A 22949-nucleotide genomic window follows, 5' to 3' on the forward strand; every position below is an offset into this window, starting at 1 on the left:
AATCCCTGCAGAAGGTTATCAAAATCTTGTGGTCAGATTTCACAGAAGTGTGGAGTCTGTTACAGCAGCATGTCTAGACTTATAACTCAACAATAACATGTTTGTTTTTGTGCAGAGAGCATCAACTAAGTTAAAGGAGAGAAATATACTGCACCAACAGAGACCTGAATCATACTGCTGACACTTGCTGTGTGCACAATGTCCGCCCACAACACTGATAAGTTGGTGTTTTCGTGTTGACTTAGTGTCAGGGTGTTTAACAAATCTCTCTCCCTCACACGTTCTCTTATCTTTATACCTTTCTCCACCACACTGTGCAATAAAAATAGCTTAAAAATAATCATAAAAGTCAATAATGACTATGTTTATGCTCCAGTAGAGGGGATTGGGAGTGATGGTGTTTGCTCTCTTGGCTACTTTACAAAATAATGCCTGCATGTTGTGTATTAAGTACTTAATGTGTTGTTTTTGGCCATCATGAATTATCCTGTGTTTGTTCTGTGCGTGTTGTTGACTAGTTGGTGCCACGAGTACACTGCCATCCATCTAACAGTTTATAATACCCTGAAAACACACACCCACACACACACACACACACACACACACACACACACACACACACACACACCAGCTGATAAGATCACCAGAGCCCATTGAGTAGAGTTGAGGCCACACCTCTCCACTCGTTCTACCTGCGTTACGACCAAAATAGCCAATCAGAGGAGCCAATAGAGCATCTGACACGTCTCTGAATAGATGCTGCTGCAGATTCACCCAGAGGAATAGATATCCTTCCTGGTCCTGGCAACAAAGCATAAGTAAATTGAGGAAGGCGGAGCAATGCTAGCTTGTTTTCACACCTGAACCCTGAGGGATGCTGTAGCTCCAATGAACAACAAAAACAAGCATTTCTGGGGTTGTACTAAAAGCTGAGTCATGGTCAACAGATAAATCACTTTCCTGAAACACCACTCATTCGGCATGTATCTCATTGTTCGGTTGTTATGCCTGGAAAACAACATTGTTTATTGTATTATAAATCCTAATGACACAATGACAGTTGCTTGTGAGAAAATATAAGTCAAAAGTTGAGTAGCAGAAGTAAAGGTAGCAAGGAGATATATAGCCAGCAAGGAAAATACTCAATATTTCAAACCAAGGCTTAAGAGAGATAACAAATGTGTGCCTGTAACCTAAGATTTTCATCGTCATAACTACACTGTAGCTACTGTACTGTATGTACGTATGACCAATAAAAGCCTTGAACCTTAAAAAATACAGGCACAGTCTCCAATAAATAAATCAGCCTGTCGTGTTGCTTGTTCCCTTGGTTAAATGTCAATGTTTTTATTTATACATGATGGTGAAATCTTTGACCATGGTCTATATACCTTTCTTATTATGTAGCATGTATGTATATATTTCCATTATGTCCCTGTAAACTTGCTTCCCATGTAAGCTAACTCTACTGAGGTAAAAGTTGGTGCTTTTCGTACAAATAAAAGGTCTAGTGACAGCGCATTAAGAAAGGATTAATAATGTCTCAATTTCAGGCTGCACTTTCTCTGCCTGCCTCCCCACCTGGAAGCCCTGGTTTGATCAATCACTACGCAGCGTATCAGGCCAGATGGTCTCAGAAACAGAGACTGAGTGTCTGCTTGTAGACGGAGGGATCTGCCGAGGTCTGATGCTCATGCCCTCAGGAGGAAGTTTATGATGTGTGGAGGGGAAAAACATGATATCTTTCCTAGACATAACTCTCCTTCAGTTCCCTCTGAAGTAACATCTTAGTCCTCTTACTAATGATGCAACTTCTTAACTGTATGGGCTATTTTTAATCATGAAAAACTGCACATTGTTAACCAATATGGTGCAAGGGCTTATGAATGCAGGACGTATTCTTTATGTCACAGTTATCTTCATCTCTTTCTTACTTTAGACTATTTGCTACCTCTCTCCAAGTCCGATATCTGTGTTGCTCTTTTTGCAAATCTTTATTTTCCTCTCTTATCCCCCCTCCTCTTCACTCTCACTCCCTTTCTCTCCATCCCCCGGACTGCAGTGATGGCAAGCCCTGGGATCAATATCAAAGCTTTGCATAATTCAACAGCTGCTTCAATAATGTATGACGCAATGAGCCATTTTGGAAAGATGCCTCCCCCTCTCTCCCCCCCTCTCTGACTCTCCATGTGTCTGTCTAGTCATGGATATTCAACCTGCACAGCTATATGCATTCAAAATGTGTATTAATCATTTAAAAACTGCAGTGTAACAAGTTTATAAATGTAAATCATGTTCAGAAGTGTTCACTGCCTGCCTCCTTTACATATTAACGAGGCTCTGAAAATCTTTTGAAATGCGTTAGTCTTCCCGTTGCTGCAATAACACGACAACTTTGTGTTGAAAAAACAAGGTGATTCAACAGGCTGTGCATCAGGCTGCACTTAGCATTGTTGCAAAGAGGGTTATTGTAGGAGGCATTCAAATAACACTGAGGAAGAAGCTGGGATAATATACACTTTACTGTATAACAAGCATCAAAAGCTAGCCTGCACTTACCTTAACGCTGCAGTCACCACAGATCAAAGACAGCACTTATTCATTATTCAAGAGCTTCTTATAATTCTCCATTTTTCAGGAGAGCAAATATTGTCATCATATATGTCATCCTTCACACTTCAATCTTAAAGAGGCCCCATTACTCTTTTATCTGGGTTTACCCTTTCCTGTAGTCTGTTATATTGTTTTGTGTGCATCCAGGGGTGTCAAACTCAAATACACAGTGGGCCAACATTATAAAATGGTACTAGTCGAGGGCCGGACTGGTTCAATGTTTATTGCAAAACTTATTGAAATGAACTTATTGCACATATTAAACCTGGAACTAACAAAGCTTAAATGATTGCCTATAAAAACAACATTAAACATTAAATAATCAGTTGCATTCATTTCTTATGGCTCTATCTGCAGAGTCATTTCTTATGATTACATTTCTCCACAGGCCAACAACAGCTTCAAAAAAACTATTCCCCTCAAAGAACAAACCAAACATGCCCTGTTGTCTCAAGAAAGAAAGTGCAGAAGGAAACATCCATGTAAACTCAGTGTGCTGCTCTGTGATGCTAGTTCAACCAGATACTTGGCATCTCATCTCGGGTGCAAGTTCATCAATGTTTGGGGTCAGGCTCTGAGCTGAGGAAACCCTCAGGATTGAGTGAAGGTGCAATATACCGGAGGGCCAGATCTAATAGTAATTAGAAATTATCCTGCGGGCCAAAATTAAATCCACCAAGGGCCTGATTTGGCCCCCGGGCCTTGAGACATGTGATGTAAATGGTCTGCAAATGCTAAAATCCCAAAGTTCCCCCCAGAGGTAGTTTCTCTCCCACACACTCCCCCCCTCCCTGCCTGAAATGCCTCCATTGGACTCCTTTGTTTACTTCCCAACATAGTGACATCACTAAGTATCGGATCGCCTTTCTATTGTTAAGCGCTCTAACACATGGGGCGGGACATCTCTAAGCGTTTGACCAATCACAACAGAGCCGGCCAGCTAACCAATCAGAGCAGACTGGGCTCTGGTTTCAGACAGAGGGTGAAAAGAGGTGCTGCAACACAGGCAGAATGAGAAAAGAGCTTTTTGAACATTAAAGCATGGAGACATGTCCCAGTGGAGGCACTAAATGTACTCATCATTTTTTTGATGAAGAAGATGAAACTTGAAGATAACACTGAAATATTACACCATAACACATCCTCTAATATCCCCAATATTGGAGGGTTATGCCGGTGGACCATCTCAGACAGATTACAGGGGAGTAGTCCATGATGATGACGCTGCACTTTGAGCAGTGACAGATTATCTGTAGACTCACTCGGGTTTATTCAGCACCTAGTGACTTAAATATAGGGGCTTTCATCACCTAGATAGGATAATGTCACAGCAAGATGAGTTTCAGGGGCTACAGTAATGTGAAGGAGAAGGATTTTAATTTGCCTATTAATACAAATTAGTATTAATCATAATGAGCCATTCAGTTAGGCAAGGCAAGGCAAGGCAAGGCAAGGCAATTCAAGGTGCTTTACAAAAATGAAAGACATTCAGACAAAGGCATTTAAAAACAGTCAATAAAAAGAAAAGATAATAAAATAAACATTAAAAGAAAAAATACATGAATAAAAAGTACATGAATAAAAAGTACATGAATAAAAAGTTACAGTGCAGTTTAAGATGTGAATAGTTCACACAGAAGTTCCATTTTACTGATGCCTTTCTTTAAGGTTTCTCCGAACATGAGCTGTGTACGCTTGTATGGCACATACGTCCCGAGCAGCACACACAGAGAAAAGCAGCCAGGACAAAGTCCCCAGACACTGATTCCCTGGGGTTTCTAGCCCCAAATGTTCATTAACCAAAAACGAAACACAACCGCTCAGTTTCAATTAAAAGCAGCGGCAAAAAGAAAAGTCTTCAGCCTGGATTTAAAAGTAGTAAGAGTTGCAGTGGACCTGCAGGTTTCTGGGAGTTTGTTCCAGATATTTGGAGTATAATAACTGAACGCTGAACTGAACACAGTTGGGGCTCTTTCATTAGCATTATATTAGCAGTCAGTATTATGTGAACTCTCTTTCTTCAGCGCTGTGTAGATTTTTTTCTTTTCTTTTAAAGATGCAAATTCGGAGGAGCTGCACTGTCAGTTCCCATTTAAAAATATATATATATAGCAGGAAAATCATGTTTTTTAAATGTCATCTTGGCAAGGCCATCAGAGGAGAAGACTAAGGCCAAGATCAGTTGGATTACTACCATTGTATTTCTTTAAACATGACAACATGGGCAAACTTAGCTTACTTGCAGAATGGAAAATGAAGCTTAACTGTTGCAGTTTCAAACACAAGCTTCACTGTGAATTGTTCAAATAATTTCAACTTTGACCTCGTTACCGCTGATCTTGTGACGCGCAACCAATCAGATGACAGCTGTATGTAGCGTGGTTAGCTAGCAAGTGAGATAACCATCAAAAAACATAACTAGCTTTTCCATAGCAAGGCTCTGAGAGAGTAAGTTGGGTATCATGTGAGTGAAGCATTAGTGTGAGATTCTGAATGAAAGCACCGAAGACGACACACATGAATACTAGGAACTGACATTAAATGTTTATGTGCTGCTAACCAATGTAAGCCAGTGGGATGAATATTAGGAGATGTAAACTCTTCACCCCACTCACTGTCTGCAGGCATTGGGGAGCGTTTTACTAGAAAGCACCAGACGATGTGCACAGAGGCAGAAGAAACGGGTCGACTAAGCACAAATGGCCTTTCCACGTTGGTTGAGCTCAGGGCAGCGAAATGAAATCCGACAGCTCCTCAGAGGCTGTTCTAATGACAGCTGACGTTGTGTGAATTTGCAGAGTGTGTGTGTGAGGGGGAACATACAGTACTCACATAGGCATCACTGTACTTGTATGAGGAATATGTGTGTGTTGTCAGCAGGTCCGTTTCGAAAGGTTAAAGTGTCCCAGACATTTGTGTCCTCGGCTTGAATGAACACCTAGACAGTGATGATGACCCCTCCCCACGTTTACCAACAGCACCATACACACAGAAAAAAACACACACACACACACACACACACACACACACACACACACACACACACACACACACACACACACACACACACACACACACACACACACACACACACACACACACACACACACACACACACACACACACACACACACACACACACACACACACACACACACACACACACACCCCCTCCCCCGCTGCGACAAGGTGAGAGAACAGAACTGCTGTGTCACACTGTGGGTCGCATTCTGTTACACAGCAGAATTAAAATGGTGGTTACCTTTAGTGCTGTAACAGAGATAGATGTTTTCTTGCGATTACATTTTGTGCATCCGATGTTGTGTCAATGAATATACAAAACATTAAATAAAGTGGTCTTTTCCTAATTCATAGCAGTCATTATACACAAATTGAGTTTGCTTGACTGGATTCTCCACAGCACCGGAGTATTTTGTTTACAAAGCCATATGGGACTTAAATAAAAACAGCAACCTCATGCAATCTTGAAAGTGCAACAGAAAGGAGTGTGATGTCGATTATTTTTATATGACTAATTGTTGTGCATATTAGAGGAAAACACCAAGGAGTTATGACAAAAAAAGAGCTGGAAATCAGTCAGAGAGCAACGGAAATAAAGAGCAGACACAGTATCCTGAGAAAACGCTCTGGAGCTTCCCCTCCTCATAACTCCTGCTGTGCTCAATCGATCCCTTCAAGGCAATCTAGCCGAGTTTAACAGTGATGAAAATGTCTCTTTCTAGCCATCCAATATCGGAAACGGACACAAAATTGACACTGGATGAAATGTCTGAGAAGCAGAAGGGGATTGGCGATGGGACTATGAAGGAACAATGGCTCCATAAAACATGAGAAACATTAAAGTTTTATCTTTTCTTTTTTGTTATTCAACGTGACAAACATCGCAGGTTAGTGGAGGAAATCAGGTTTGCTGTGAGGTGTGTGTTTGTGCAGTGAATGTGGCTGCAGATATTTTCCCAAACTGACTCTTTCAATCTATCGAGTGTCAATCCTTATTTCATTAAATAATGAGAAGGGGCGTCCAAACTAAACATTTTCCTCTCCACAGCTCGGACACAATGACAGTTTTATGACCTTCCACTAACAATGTTTTTATCAGAAGTGCATACATTATTTCTTCTTCCACAATCCTTAGTGGACTTTTAAAAGACTCTTTGTCTTTTAAAAGTGGTTTCTTTCTTTGCTTTTCTCTGCTCATTAGGCCTGTCACATTGTCCTATTATACAATATATGACCTCAATGCATTTTGTTCAACTCTTTGTACCATTTTAATAATTGGGTATTGTGCAGAAGTTACACATTTTTCTTAATAGAGCCAGAGAGCCCACATTTAAATTAAAATGTCAAAATCGTCTTAAAAATGTAAGTAATTGCTCTTTGAAATGGTGTACTTCCATTATTATTATTATTATATATATTATCATTGGTATTAAACAACCCAGTCTCACGGCATTTCGTGTTATAGTCACGAAATGTAATCTATTGATTCGTGTTCACCAACACGATTTTCCCATTTATTTCGTGTCACACAGAAGGATTTTAAAAGCAATGTATTTCTATTGGTAGTATGTTTCGTGCCTGCACCAAAGAATAACAAATTAGAAGGAAAAAAAGATTTAAAAAATACAGATTTCAGTATTCTGAGGCTCTGAGCCCCATTTCTTTTCCTCGCGGACGGCAAAAAAAGTACAACATTATAGAATTTAAAATAAAAACAATAATCGTGGCTTGATATTGAGTAAGAACATTACAAAACCGGACAAAAAGACGCGGTGGAAAATTGTGTTGGTGAACACGAATCAATAGATTACATTTATTTCGTGACTATAACGGTACGTCCACACAGCAGCGTTAAAAAAATCTTCCAACGCTTCTGCCCATTCACTTTGAATGGGGTGACGTCACTTTGCCTCACTTTTCGCCGAACTGCATTGTGGGAAGCAGAGCGGAGCTTTCCAGGCATCTCAGGCTTCAAAAGTTGAGCAATGTTCAACTTTTGAAGCTTCTGAAGCTTTCGGTGGAAGCGTCAGCCAATCAAATCATATGCCAGTACAAGCTCTAGCCAATCAAACCGCTGCTTGTGTCTCAGGGGCGGGAGATTCATGTGATTTGTTGTTGGTCGAGCTTCAGACACGCCCGCCGGCAAGCTTTTTCCAAAGCCGCTGTGTGGACGGGCCGTAACACGAAATGCCGTGAGACTGGGTTGTATTAAATGGTCTTAAAATAACAAAAATATAATTTCTCTCCATTATTTCTTGAACAATATTATAGTGTGACAGGCCTTCTGCTCATCACATGGTTGATACAGTTTCATGTTTAAGTAAATATGGCAGAAGATTGCATATCAGTTTGAATGAATGAAGTTTTTATTATTGTGTCAAGAAATGAGGACAAAACCACAAAACCCTAAAAATTTGAAAATGTTATATTCAGACCTAAAGAATTGACAAAAAAGTAGTTTATAATAATAGAGAAAACGGAGGAATGACTAATTAAATAGTCCATCTGGCCTTCTCTTAACCCTTGTGTTGTGTTCAAAAGCTGTTACCGTGCATGGTGTCAATTTTGACCCATGATTTATCTCAGTCCAAAACACACCAAAATAATGACTATCATCCAATATTGTTTTAACTACATCATAACTAACTTATAATGCATTCATAACCGCACAGTCCTGTTGTAATTTAATGTTATGGCCCAAAACACATTACACCACATATTGCACACGAGCATGTGTGTGTTCAGGTTCAAGTGTTAGTGTACATATTCTTTGAGAAAGGTCGAGTTCCCGTGGGGGGGGGCAGAGGGAGGGGAGACCAGGTGCATGTTGCGAAAAATTATTGTTACAGTGGACAAAGGGGGAGGGGTGTCTAAAGTCAAAGATGAATCTTGATAGGGCCAAATTTGACCCCGAGTCACCCCCAACAATTCTGCTGGGTCTCCCCAGACCCCAACACCAAATTATACACTTATTTTTTTAGAGACCTTCAGACTTGGCAAAAATTGTCAAAATCAGTTTTGTAGTTTTTATATATCTGTTGTGGAGGATATCATGAAGCCTCGTTCCGATAAAAAAAACTAGAGCGTAGTTATTATATAATTTTAACTTGAAACGGGTCACGGGAGACCCCAACACAACATAAGGGTTCAAGCATTTACAGTTTGATTTATACCTTCTTTTCTCTCAAGTCACAATCTTGAAGTTGTTGTTTATCGTTATACAATCCCTTTACATAAAGCAAATCATCTCATATTTATAATCTCAATGATAGGTAAAAACAAATCATCACCTCAAAGGATCAGGTTCTGTAAGTACAGCTCGGCAGAAACAGTACTGTATAAATTACATTTAAAAAGGTCTCTTGATGGAGAGTATCATCTGAGTCAGACTTATGGTTAATGACTTTTATGACTTGCAATCCCTTCCCGTTACCCTTATGAATATCTGAATAGAAGAAATATAATTAAGGCTTCTTTAAATTGATTGCCTTGAATCTGTTTCTCATATGATCAGACTTTATGACTCCCGAGTACTTTATCATGTCTCTTGTAATGTGTCTAATTGGAGCTAATAACTTACCTGTCTTTTTGTTAACCACAACATCAGTGGTGAGAGCGGGGGCCCCACTTAGCTCAAATGAAATCCTTCAGATTATATTTTCCTCCATTTCTCCCCCTCAAACATTTCCCTCACGACTATAAAGAAAACAAAATGGTGGGTGGACAGCTCACAGACACGGTAGGTAAAAAACATTGCAGAATAAATTTAAGATTACATGTGTCTCGATGGTAAACCTACATTTGTGATGGCCTGAAAAGCCTAAATTTGACTCCTTTTTTTAGTTACAGAACATGGTGACATTGCTACACATTGTACCTGATAGTCTGAGGGGCGGGACATCTCTAAGCTGTTGACCAATCACAACAGAGCCGGCCAGCTAACCAATCAGAGCAGACTTTTTGAACATTAAAGCATGGAGACATGTCAGAGTTGAGACACTAAATACAAATGATTAACTATAAAATAAGCATAAGAGCTGTGTGGACAATTCTTTGTTGTGTCCTCATGATACTTTAAAGTGGACCTATCAGGCTATATTTGAATAATATAGTGTAGGACCATACCTATATAAGGCATATTTATACTTTTTTTTTTTCAAAATACCAAACAGATCATGCATTTTAGCCATGCCTCATTTCGCTCAATTTGAAAAATGTTAGCTCTGTTTTTGCAAGGGCTGATTCTGTGAGAACAGCACCACCTACAGGCCTGGCATATGTACTACAGCGTCTCCAGCGCTTTCGAACGGCAATGGCCGTGGCTGTCTCCTCCTGATTGGTGGAGTTGGCCCAATAGCCGTAGCGCCACCGTCCTGACGTCAGGACATTGTTCAAATCTGGATCAGTTTTTATCAGATCCGTTGCAGCCCCTTTTTTAGAGATTTGGGTATGGAGGAAAATAGAGAGGGTTGTGTTTTCTGACACTTGGTGAGTTCCCTGGAACACCGGGGACACATATTCATGTATAAAAGACGTACAAAAGTGCATTTTGCATGATAGGTCCCCTTAAACTAACATAAGAAACGAATACATTTTCAAAGTTCAGAATCAGTTTTAGACGAACTGAAGAAAGGCATTGAAGAGATTTTATTTGAAGTAATTAAAGCCATCTATCTTTCAGATGAAAAGTATAAAAATATTGATTTAAGCCGAGAATAATGGAGTTAAAAAGAGATGCAAGAAATAGCGGCAATGAGAGCTTACAGGAGACGGTTTTCTCTGCTTCCAGATAAGCATATATTACAGGGGGAGATTTGGAAGAGAAAGAGGAACAAATCAGTTTTACTTTCTTCATAATACACAGCAAACGTAAGCCCGTAATATGTGTGCAGACGCTGGCAATGTTAACACATTTTCTGTCTATGCTTTAAATAGACCTCACTTTTGGGAGATTGGCCATTGGGTGAACTTTTACATTTGGTTTTAAAGTCATGATTAGAAGCTAAGTGCTAATACTTTAGCACTGGTTGAGAGATAACAGGTGATGAAGCCTTATCCAAAGCAAGAAGCCTGACATTTAGAATAGATACTTTTGATTTGATCCTATGATCTTATACAGTAGGATGGTCAGTTGAGTTTATATAACATTGATTTACCTTAGTTGATGTGAAAGTGCATTGTGCTTTTGGGACAAAATCATTCCCTGAAAAAGTTTGAACAAAAACTGACATAAACTTCATGAAGGTGTGATTCATTGTTGAAACCTTTTATTAGACGGCATTATTCTAAGCTAGGTGCACCTAACAAACTTTGGGCATTTTCCAAAAGAGACTAGTACATGAATGTAGTAGTTGGAGCTGCATGAATATCTGATATTGACTTTCAAACAATATGATAAATGCTAAAGTAGACTGGGGCATAAATCCATGTGGCTAACAGGAAAAACACGTGTGTAGTATTTCTTCCTTTACTTAATTTTCCCTGACTCCAACTGTATACATGTCGTATTACCGCAAAGTAACACTTCAACGAAGCATTTCTGAACTCAAACTAAATTCATTGTTTCGGGTCACCTAACAGGCAAATCACCGGGACTTCCTTTGAGCTACTGCAAAAACTGTATGGACATTTTAAAACCATGAGTGTTTAGACCACCTCTTGAAAGACTAAAAAACAACAAACTGCAAGAGTTAGTCACGTGTGACCGCATATACAGCCCCCACTGTTGTATTATAAGCATTTAAAAACAGATCATCCCTGCTGGAGCTGTACTTTGTTGATGTTTTTGAAAAATCCATTCCCCCACTGCTTCCAAGATGAAAGAATTTAAAAGTACAGAAGTCTTTGGTGGGCTGTGAATGGGTCAATAATGCTGCTTTGCGGGGTGAAGGAATTATTGATTTTATTAATGTTTTATTCAGTATATTATATAAGGACATATCTAAAAAGGACAGTGCATTAATAATCGGCAAAAAGCAAAGATCATTGCCATTTCACTACCTGTTGGGGAAATATTTTCCAAGGCCCATAACTGTGACCCAGTGTATCAGTTCATACTGTCCTGACTGAGCACACGCACCTGTAGCCTTGGCTGCTGTGCTCTCAGTGTCTCCCTGTTCCTGCCTGTTGGCGTCAGCTGATAGAGGTGTTATGATTCTATCTTGTTCTGCACAATGTTGATTATTCTCTCTGAACTAGCTAAATACATGGGTCTGGGGTAGAGTTCTTCAGAATTGACGTGGCAACTCTACCGTGAAGTCAGAACCTCTGACTCTTTGACTTGTTTTGTGAATTCTCCGGCCGAAACTCGTAATAAACCCATCAGTGTTTGACATCAAAGCTCCAGCTCTCCCCGTGTCTCCTTTGAGTCGGTGACTCCTCCTGCATTGCTACACAGAAGTTTCCCCCACACTACCTATGTTGCATGTGTGCTAAGCTTTAGCGTCAGTGTAGCCTTGTGGTTGTAAAAGCTGAGCAGTCATTGGAAGTCTGCTACTTTGTAACATGTTTTCGGTTAGATGCCTGAAATATGAAATGGTGGTTAACACAAGCGTGAATATCTGGAGCTTTTATGAGTGATCAAAACGGCCGCCGCTGACAAGTGAGTAATTGAGATTAAACATTAGCCGCCATTAGCTTAGTGGTGGTAACATGAAGTCAGGTGCTGTAGTTTGTTTATAGGCTAACTTTTAACTTCTAATGTTTGCTTTTTATCATCAACTATGACAAAAATGGTGGTTATGTGGAGATTATCGTATTTGACGCACTCAGGGTCATCTTTGTGTCATCACACATGCAGGGATGGAGAGGTCGCTACGGCAACAGCCATTTTAAAAAGTCACGGTTCCCGGGGCTACGGAGCAAATTGTCTCCAGCGTCGAATGTGAACTTTAATCACTCCATTTCACCCCAAGGCTCACATCTACGTCTCACAACGCCACGGTGATAACACTCAGTTTGTGTGTGTGTGTGTGTGTGTGTGTGTGTGTGTGTGTGTGTGTGTGTGTGTGTGTGTGTGTGTGTGTGTGTGTGTGTGTGTTTCCACAAATGCTGAACACACGTCAGGCTTACGGATCGTGTGTGAGAAACCTTTTCTTACATCTACACAAAATGCAATCCATTTTATGAAGGTGTTTTCTAATTAGCAAAGGTTGAGATGCAACCCAGAATACATTTTCTCATAACCACAATGCTATGTAAATGTGTAAATGTGCACAAAATTGCAACTTTGTTTCCAGAGTTTGCATATTGACACAGCAAAGTTACAGAAAAAAGTCTATTCTGATCAACATGACTGCCTTCATGAATGAGAAACCGAATTATAAAAACATCGTCCATACTGCAGATTTTATCTTATTATGTTCTGGATGTCTATTTTCTTTCATGAGCTCCCTGACTGACGACGCCATCTGACTGAGTTCAACCTGTGTGTGTGTGTGTGTGTGTGTGTGTGTGTGTGTGTGTGTGTGTGTGTGTGTGTGTGTGTGTGTGTGTGTGTGTGTGTGTGGTGTGTGTGTGTGTGTGTGTGTGTGTGTGTGTGTGCATGTGTGTAGGGGGTCTGAGTGTGTGTGTAGGAGGGAGGATCCACACGTAATGATTACATCGAGTTTATTCCCACTGATTCTTTTACTTTTCCCTTTGTTTCTCCGCCTACATCTGGCTCACTGAGAGCGGTAGAGACAGAGAGAGACAAAAGAAAAAAGAGAGACGTTATTTCACATCTCACTTCAAAGGATCTCTGGACCTTTGGGACGTTAGAGCCTGTTTCCCATAAACCCACTGCAGCTACAGCCTAATTAGCATTCTCAGAGCTGTGTTCAATACGTTTCATAAACATCTTAGAAGAAATACCTGCACTGACGGGCCAGTATCGCCATGAGCAACCATTATAGTGTTAGTGCTAGTCTAAATGTACATTCCATATCATCAACACTGTTTCATAAAAGGTGTTTCTCAAGTGTTTATCATCTGTCAGTCATATGCTTCTTTTAGTATTAGTATGCTTATTGGTGGAAATGTGGACACAATAATAGAACCACCACTCAGTAAAATGAAAACACAAGCTACATCCACACAAATTAGTATTTTGTATGACACCAAAACAGTATATTGTACAATTCTCCTCTAGCTATGGGTTAAACAGCTTGAAGTGTAATTTGGAATAATACTGATGCTTAGAAATGTTGTTGTTCTGTTGTTTAATAGCAATGGAAAGCTGAGATTGAATTGCTCTTATCACAAGATATAGGAAGCATAAACATAGGAAATCATTTTTATATAAACCAAACTTTGTCGTATCGTCAAATCGCTTGAGAGTCGACATCATTTTAAGAAACAAGCAGTGTTTCTCAGTTGTAAAATTGGGTATGATGGCATCAAGCCCTGGACCAAAACTATTAAATTAAAAGCCACAGATCCTAAACACCTCCATAAACGATTTAATTAACCAACAAAAGCCTCTTGGAGAAAACAGTGCATTCAGGAGTGGAAATTAGTTTTCTGTATCAAGTGAAATCAAGGCTGTGAAAGAGTTATCAGATAAATGTCCCTTGAAGCTGCCACGGGAAAAATCTAAACAAAAAATGACAACACAAAACTGAAAGCAATTTGGGATAGAAAAGTAAGTAATGAGTTTAATTAAACCACTTAAACCAAATTACATATCTCTATTCCTGAGATACTTGTACAAGTGAATGATAATTTCCCCCCAAATAGATATTTAAAATAGATTATTGTATGTTATTTCATATGGTAAAATGTGTGTTTTTAAGTCAGTGAATCTGAATTTCACAGGTTAGCCACAACTTTACAATTGCTGCATTTAACACAAAACTGAGAACATTCATTAAACAGGACATATTATGCTAATTTCCAGGTTCATATACAGTATGTATGTAGTGTCTCTACTCTGACATGTCTCCATGCTTTAATGTTCAAAAAGCTCTTTATTTGTCTCATACTGCCTGTGCTGCAGCACCTCTTTTCACCCTCTGTCTGAAACCAGAGCCCAGTCTGCTCTGATTGGTTAGCTGGCAGGCACTGTTGTTATTGGTCAACCTCTTAGAGATGTCCCACCCCTTAGCCTATCACGTACAGTGTGTTAGAGCGCTAGCCAATAGAAGCGCCAGGGCAACATAGTGATGTTTCAAAAGTAAATGAAGGAGTCCAAAAGAGGCGAGAGAAATTCCCACACAGGGATTTACATGCACAAAAACCTTTACAACACTACAGGAAAGGGGGAACCCCCAAAAAGCACAAAGGGCCTCATCAATTCAGAAAAGTTCTGCAGAGCATTCATAAATCTAGATGTTATTTTCATAAACACCCAGTCTCACAATCATACAACATGAGATCACTATCAAACCAGCACTGAAACCTAATTGGTCGCCAAAAGCACTTCAGTTAGTTGAGAAAACAAAGTAGAGCGTAATCGATAAACTCTCTTCTCCAAGACCTTTCCAGACTTTATCCGTGAAACGATCAGAACTTCTTAACTTTTCACCTTAAGTCCAGAATCAGCCGACTGCAGAGGGAGAACTGTTGCTGCCATTTTCCCACAATGGAATCTTTTCCGCCAACCCAAAGCAATGTGATCCCCTTATCTATTTCTGCACTGCAGCCATCGGATTGCTCTCCATTGAAGTGCTATCGATCTGCGCTGTGTGCTGTACTGAAAAGAGGCGGGGGGGTAATCAATATTCCCGGCCTCCTTCCTTCCTCCGGCCTCAGCCACCTCACAGTCTTGAAAAGGGGATGAGACATCTTTTAATGATCTCCCTTGTTGGTTTGGGAAAGTACATTGTTACTTCTCAGCATAATACTGTATGAATGTTGAATACTAAAACATGGAATAGTGGGTTCTGTTGAGAATGACTCATGACATTTTATAATATGTTAAACTTAAACATCATTATATTGGTAAAAAAAATAGTTGTATCACACTGTGTAACTTTGTAAAAAGAAGTAATAACACAACATGCATCTCATGAGTTTTGCTCATGCTTGATATAATGCATTGCAGATGTTTTCCTTAAACTTTACTTACATTAAGTTATGGTAGCCAATGTGAAATCAATTGAGCAAAGTTAAGCATCCAGTAAAAATGCTATCGGCCAATTAAAAAGGGTTATCATCAGTGATTATCAGCCTCATAGATATGGGTCAGAAGGGGCCTGCTGCACCAACTGGCAGGTTTTTATCATCAATTCACAAAGTTGATCATCAGAAGAAGGAACACTAAAAGATCCAGACCTCTAGCAAAACAGTTTAATTATAACAGGAGTGAAGGGGGAAGTCAGGTGACCAAGTATAAAAAAAAAAAACTGAAAGGTATTAAAAACAGAATGTCGCTGTCTAACCCTAATCCCAACCAATATCTTTATTAGGAAGTAGTTTTGTTGCATAAACCTAAAGGAATGCATTTGTTGTTCAAAGTGTTAAGTTGAATTTAATTTCACCACACCTTGTTAAGTTTCACTTTCACAAAGCTTTGTAGTTTGGCCCATGTGATGCTGTGGAAAGGAAGCAATAACCACAGATAATGGCCATTTCAGCAGCTGAAAACATTCCGATTGGATGGATTTGCAGCGTGACACACATTGCAAGGTCAGCTTGAAGAAAACCTAGTTGACTGTGCCTGATACAGAGTGAGAGTGGTCTTGGTTGGCAGTGTGTAACAAATGAAAATAGACAAACCCATTCCTTACCTTCACACAGCGACTAATCTTAGCATGAAGAGCATCTGAATGTTGAATCGTAGGTTTTGTGAAGTTACTTTTTAGATTTGATGTTTCACATGTAAACTATCTATTAGGTCAAAAAAGCATTGTGTACTAGAATAAAAAAACGACATCACTTAAAAGGCACATTTTGTCCCCTTAGACTGTCCCAAAATGTCCACTGAAAATGTACACAGTGAAATAGATTTGATATAAGTGAAGTAATAAGTGGTCTGCACTTTTCTATTCTTTTACAACCCATGTCAGCATTCACACATATAGGCGCCACTCTTTAGAAGCGATAAACATTCACATGCTCTCACACAGTTGGCTATACCGTCAGGAACCATTAGGGGTTCAATATCTTGCCCAAGGACACTTCCACATATTGACCGCAGGGGTCGTGGATCAAACCATCGACCTTCAGGTGATTGACGAACCCTTTACATCCTGAGCTACAGCAGCCAGGATAAACTAGAGAAGACTCCTTACACGTTAGCATATGTTGGGTTTTAAGTATTGTTTGTTTATCTCTTAATGCAACAATCATTTAGCCAAACTCTACAGAAATAACAGCACCTGACCAGCAGGGATTCAGCATCATGCATCAATTCTGCAGGGAGGATGCTTCAGGTCATCTGACACGGAATCGAAGACACTGACAGAGTGTCCTGACCATAATGCCACCGTGCTAATCTGACATCGCAGGACAGTGCCTTCGAAATCCAATGTACCATTCAGAAATCAATACAGCTTCTCTAAGAGGAAGATGAATGCAGCCGAGCAAGATCCATGAAGTGTCAAAATAATTACCTGTCAAAACATAGCATTCACCCCTAAGGTAAAACAACAAAACAGATATATGGTATGTTACTGTCCTGTGTCAAAAGATCAGATGTTATTATCACATGTACCAGATGAATTAGCCTCGAAGGGATTAACCGCTGATGTGTTTTATTCAGCGGTAAACAACAGTTGTAAGCTTGAATGAAGGTGACTCACTTTGTGGAGGAGTGTTTATTTATAAAAGTAACTCAGAAGGACAGACTGGATACCAGATGGAGGAAAAATATTAATAATGTTCCTTTCCTTGTTCTGTTTCCTCTGAAGGTATTTGCTGTTTACACTTGTGTTGAGAAATGCTGTGTCACTTTCTGCTGACTCCTGCTGCTACTTAGCACTTCCCACCAGTGCAGTGATCAATCTGTGCCGTGGTCGTCCTTGTATGCGTGTATGCGTGTAGGTGTGTGTGTGTGTGTGTGTGTGTGTGTGTGTGTGTGTGTGTGTGTGTGTGTGTGTGTGTGTGTTCCTGTCATAAGGCCTTCTTTCAACCAGTCCTGGCTGGGCATCTCGTCCTGCTATCCATTAAGGAAAGGGGGGCAGTGGTGTGTGCGTGTGTGTGTGTAGGTGTGTGTAGGTGTGTGTAGGTGTGTGTGTGTGTGTGTGTGTGTGTGTGTGTGTGTGTGTGTGTGTGTGTGTGTGTGTGTGTGTGTGTGTGTGTGTGTGTGTGTGTGTGTGTGTGTGTGTGTGTGTGTAGGTGTGTGTGTGTGTGTGTGTGTGTGTGTGTGTGTGTGTGTGTGTGGCACACAGTTCAGATGCACATGTGATGCAATGCAGATTGATTAAATGTCCATTAAATTCAGCAATGTAAGAACTATTTATTTTTTAAATATTCAAATGTTTGCTCCATTAGGACTTGAATCTCAGGTCAGACGTTTTTTTATTCAGCAAATTCATTTTTAGTTAGAAACGTTATTATGAATGTAAGTGTAAAAACAAATGAATGAATTGAATAAAACAGGAAGAGACCAGAGAGAATATGCAAATAAGATGACTAAAAATAGTGCATAGGACAAAACAGATAATAACCAATGTCCTGGCACATTATTGGTTTTAGATTGATTATGATGATGTCAGTATATCCGCATAATGTTGGATTGTATGTTACTTTTTTTTTATCATACATTTGTCTGCCTTACAAATAGGTTGGCAGCTCCAGAAGGCAGCAACTACTCTTTGACAAATCTGGAGTTCAATATCCATAAATCATGTGACACAAGATCAGAAAACTGCAGAAAAAGCACACTCATCGTCAGCCTAGCTAGTCTGAGGATTTATACCAAAGAAGAATACTAAAAGAGAAAACACAGCTCTAAGCGGTTGGCCAATCACAACAGAGCCGGTCAGCTAACCAATCAGAGCAGACTGGGCTCGGGTGAAAAGAGGTGCTGCAGCACAGACAGTATGAGAAGAGTAAAGAGCTTTTTGAACATGAGAGCAAGTAAACATGTCACAGTAGAGGGACAAAACAAAAAGATTAATTATTAAAAAAAAGCATAAGGCCTTTTTAAAGTAAAGATATGTTTTCCCCATTTCTAAAATTAAGGGTTACCATGTAGATAATTATTTGTTGTGTCCTCATGATACTTTAACTTACATAAGAAACTAATACATTTTCAAAGTTCAGTCCAGTTTTAGAAGAACTGAAAAAAAGGCATTGAAGTGATTTTATTTAAAGTAAGACCTTTTTGAACATTAAAGAATGTAAACATGTCCCAGTAGAGACACTAAATACAAATATGAACCTGAGCATGTCCTTTTCCCCCTTGCCTTCATTAACATCTGTACCATTACACATCTATAGTATACAGAGATGGCAAAAGTACACACATCCTTTACTCAAGTAGAAGTACACATACTCGTGTTTAAAAATACTCTGGTAAAAGTAGAAGTACTGACTAAACTTCTTTACTCAAGTAAAAGTAAATAGGGCTTTGAAATGTACTTCAGTAAAAAGTACCCATAACTAGCAGCTGTTTTAAAGAGTACCTGACCTCCCTTTATATTAATAGAACAATAATGTCATTGTTAGCTAATGAATGTTTCCATGCTGAACAACGGCAACATGACAACGTTTCCATTGGTCCCTCTTCTTTAGAGAAGACCAGGAAATGATGGATACACGGATCGTGTTCAAATCAATAGGCACGCAATGACTCTAAATAATAATGATCACGCCACCAAACACACATTCAAACTAAAGGAACCAGCCTGTTTGGAAAATGTAAGAAGTAGAAAGTACAGGTATTTGTGTTCAAAATGTAAGAAGTCAAAGTAAAAAGTCGTCAGAAAAATAAGTAGTGGAGTAAAGTACTGATACCAGAGAAATGTACTTAAGTACAGTAACAAAGTATTTGTACTCCACTACTTCCCACCTCTGACAGTATATTGAATGTGTTTCTCAAATATAATTGTACTCATCACTGGTCCTGTTGCTGAGAGAGCATCACATCACACTGACCTCTGACCTCTGAGGAGAAGTGGGCGGAGTGACGGGTTATAAAGAGCTGCAGCTGCTGATCAAGGTCGCAGCTCTTCAGGTCCACGTCCCAGGATCGGATTCCTGTCAGGAGAGAGAGAGAGAGAGAGAGAGAGAGAGAGAGAGAGAGAGAGAGAGAGAGAGAGAGAGAGAGAGAGAGAGAGAGAGAGAGAGAGAGAGAGATATGCTTCAGGACAGGAACACCAGGCAGTGAAGGACAAAGATTAACGAGGAAACACATTAACATGCATAACCTTTCCCCAGATGTTGCTGCAGCATCAGGCCTCCCTCTCACCTTCACAAGTCAACATTAAGTCATTATATAAGATAGTATTTATGTAATAATATAACTGAAGTAAGCTGATAATTATCTGTGGGTTTGTCATTTCAATCTTTAACCTTTACATTACACATAGGGACGGAGTGGCGCAGTGGGCTGTGCGTTGTTCATCAGATCAAGGGTGGCGTTGGGGAACTCCAGTTCGAAACCTGCCCCCGCCGCCACTGCGTCAGGCCGTTGTGTCCTTGGGCAAGACACTTCAGCCGAATTTGCTCCTGTGGGTACTGTCCACAGTACATGACCGTTACATGTATGATATGTGTGTAATGTGTACTTGTAAAACGCCTTGATGACTTCGAGGTGTGAAGATGGGCGGAGTGGCGCAGTGGGCTGTGCGTTGATCATCAGATCAAGGGGGCGTTGGACAAGACACCTGAATTTGCTTCTGTGGGTATTGTCCACAGTACATGACCGTTACATGTGTGTAATGTGTATTTGTAAAGCGCTTTGAGCATCTGGAAAAGCGCTATAATAAATGTAAGGAATTATTATTATAGCCATGTCCGAATACTGAAACAGATTTGAATATAAGTTTGAATTGTTTGATGAATATCCTTAGAGTTTAATCAGAGATCTTGGAAGATATTTTCCATCGTTACTAGTAAGACTTTGTAAACTGCAGGGCTGATGCCTTGATATAAAACAGAAGGAAGTGACATATTTGAACAGATGAAACAATATTTAAATTATGAGGTTTTGAAAAGAAGTGAAGAAGTGTCATCATCAGAAAATGTGTTGTACCTTATCATGTAATAATATGTAGGTAAGTGTATAAGCACCCCCATAAACTTGACAAAAAGAGTTCAATAGATCAGTAATGATTTAGTCGGTAAATAACAAATCAGCATCTAAAGCATAAACAAACACACACACACCACACACACACACACACACACACACACACACACACACACACACACACACACACACACACACACACACACACACACACACACACACACACACACACACACACACACACACACACACACACACACACACACACACACACACACACACACACACACACACACACACACACACACACACACACACACAGCCGCAGTGAATCAAACTTCAGATATAACTCGTGTCAGATCTCGTTCAGCTAGATAGAAAAATCCAAGCACACACACACACCTCGTGGATTCCTTCACCGAGAGCAAGACAGAAGATTACTCTCATTTTTCAAAATCCAAACCCCTGTGCTTGACTCTTGTCTTTCACACAAAAAAGCCTAAGAAGAAGACCTTCTCTTGCCCTCAAGCGAGGAGAAAACGTTCCTCTCTGCAGCCTGCAGTCTGCTCCCAGAATGCTGAGTCACTGTTAATAACGTTCACTCTCATTGCACTACCAGAGGCATACAAATGACAACCTCCTCTCTTAAGGTTAATGCCCTTTCATCCTAATCCTCGAAATAAAAATATTGTTATTGTTCACAGAAGACAGGTGAGAGGAGTGTGTGCGATGTGTGTGTATCTAAATCTCTTGGAGGATGACATCAGCATTAAACTAGGCTCAGACAGCCTGTTTACGGACATGAGGAGAGCCATCAGATGCAAGTGATCGGTTTGAATTGATTTTAGTTATTACTAAAGCAACCCGGTTTGTGTCGAGAATATTAACTGACAGTTATATGGATAATCAGTACATCATTTCTGTATGATGTCCTTTTGTTGTTCTGTTGTTTATGTTTTTATGTCTTCATGTGGAACCTACTGCTGCAGGTCTCCCTTGAAAAAGAGATCAATGATCTCAATGGGATTTCACCTGGATAAATAAAGGTTTTGAATTGAATTGAATTGAATCATTTCTGTCATTTTTCAAGGAGGAAAATGCAGCACTTTTTGGTTCCAGTTTCTCAAATGTGAGGGTTTACTGCTATTGTCAATTTGATATCTTCTTTGGGTCTCTTTCCTCTCTTTTCTGACAATAGAGAGATTAAATCATGACCCTTAGATGTGACAATTGATGTACTTATAAGAATTACTAATGATATCTGTTAATGATAATAATTGTTCATTAGTTTTATCTTGCTGTCTTTTATCACTTTGTCTGATTTGGAGATAGTTATACATGTATTTTAGTCTTAGCTGTATCTAATGATGTTATGCATGCCCTGTAACCATTGCAAAGCAAAAGGGAGGGACTAAATGATCAGTATATAATAAGTGACAGCCCTCTGCGAGTTAAAATAAGCCAGAGATCTCATTCTCCTACAATGATAGACCTTATTTGACTAATATACAAGTTGACAAGTAATGAAACCTTTCTAGTTGTCAGTATGTTCTGCTCTCAAAGTCACAGAGTCACCCAGAGCTGCAGCACGATGATGGCCCTCTTTAGATTTCTATATCAAATCATTAACTTACGTTTCATCCTTTAAGCATTGTTATTAAAAACCATAACATACTTTTCAATAAACCATTAATGCCAGCTTTGTGTGGCGAGTACAATTATGTTTTGAATGTGACCAACAGGGGGGATCACATACAGCTGCAGTGACGTTTCTGCTCTAAAGCTTCAGGGGGCAGTAAGGAGGCAAACACAGCTGTGGAGACCAGAGGAGGCAAAGGAGATGCTGCACTCAAACACCTGCTTTTTCAGACAAGCATATCAGAAAAGGTCAAATCTTTGTTTTATCAGTGAAGGAGCCACTCAGGTGTACTGAAATATTTAACCGTGTTGGAGCCTTTTGGCAAGAAATGGACTCATTAAAGATTCATTTAACCAAATGAAGACCCTAACCAGAGTATGGTACAGAGTAGTTATGCTTAGTATGGCATTAGTATGGCATGTATGCTTAGCTTAGTATGCTTAGTATGATTTAGGACCCTTTTTCTGTGCTTTTTCTTGTAGTTTTCCCAGTTTTGTGTGTGTTTTGCATGATTTGTGTGTGTTTTGCATGCCATACTAAAAGCATAAATGCCATCTAAAA

The 22949-nt window shown here is 39.7% G+C and overlaps 1 protein-coding gene across 1 annotated transcript in view; it reads right to left on the reverse strand.

Moving 5' to 3' along the window:
* Nucleotides 1-22949, reverse strand: part of map1ab (microtubule-associated protein 1Ab) — a 70548-nt gene that overhangs the window by 43905 nt on the left and 3694 nt on the right. The window contains exon 2 of the mRNA XM_034149199.1: nt 19654-19755. Within this exon, the coding sequence (XP_034005090.1) occupies nt 19654-19755 (102 nt within the window). The remainder of the gene's footprint in view (nt 1-19653; nt 19756-22949) is intronic.

This window comes from Trematomus bernacchii, unplaced genomic scaffold (assembly GCF_902827165.1).
Source record: "Trematomus bernacchii unplaced genomic scaffold, fTreBer1.1, whole genome shotgun sequence".
In the NCBI taxonomy this organism is placed as follows: domain Eukaryota; kingdom Metazoa; phylum Chordata; class Actinopteri; order Perciformes; family Nototheniidae; genus Trematomus; species Trematomus bernacchii.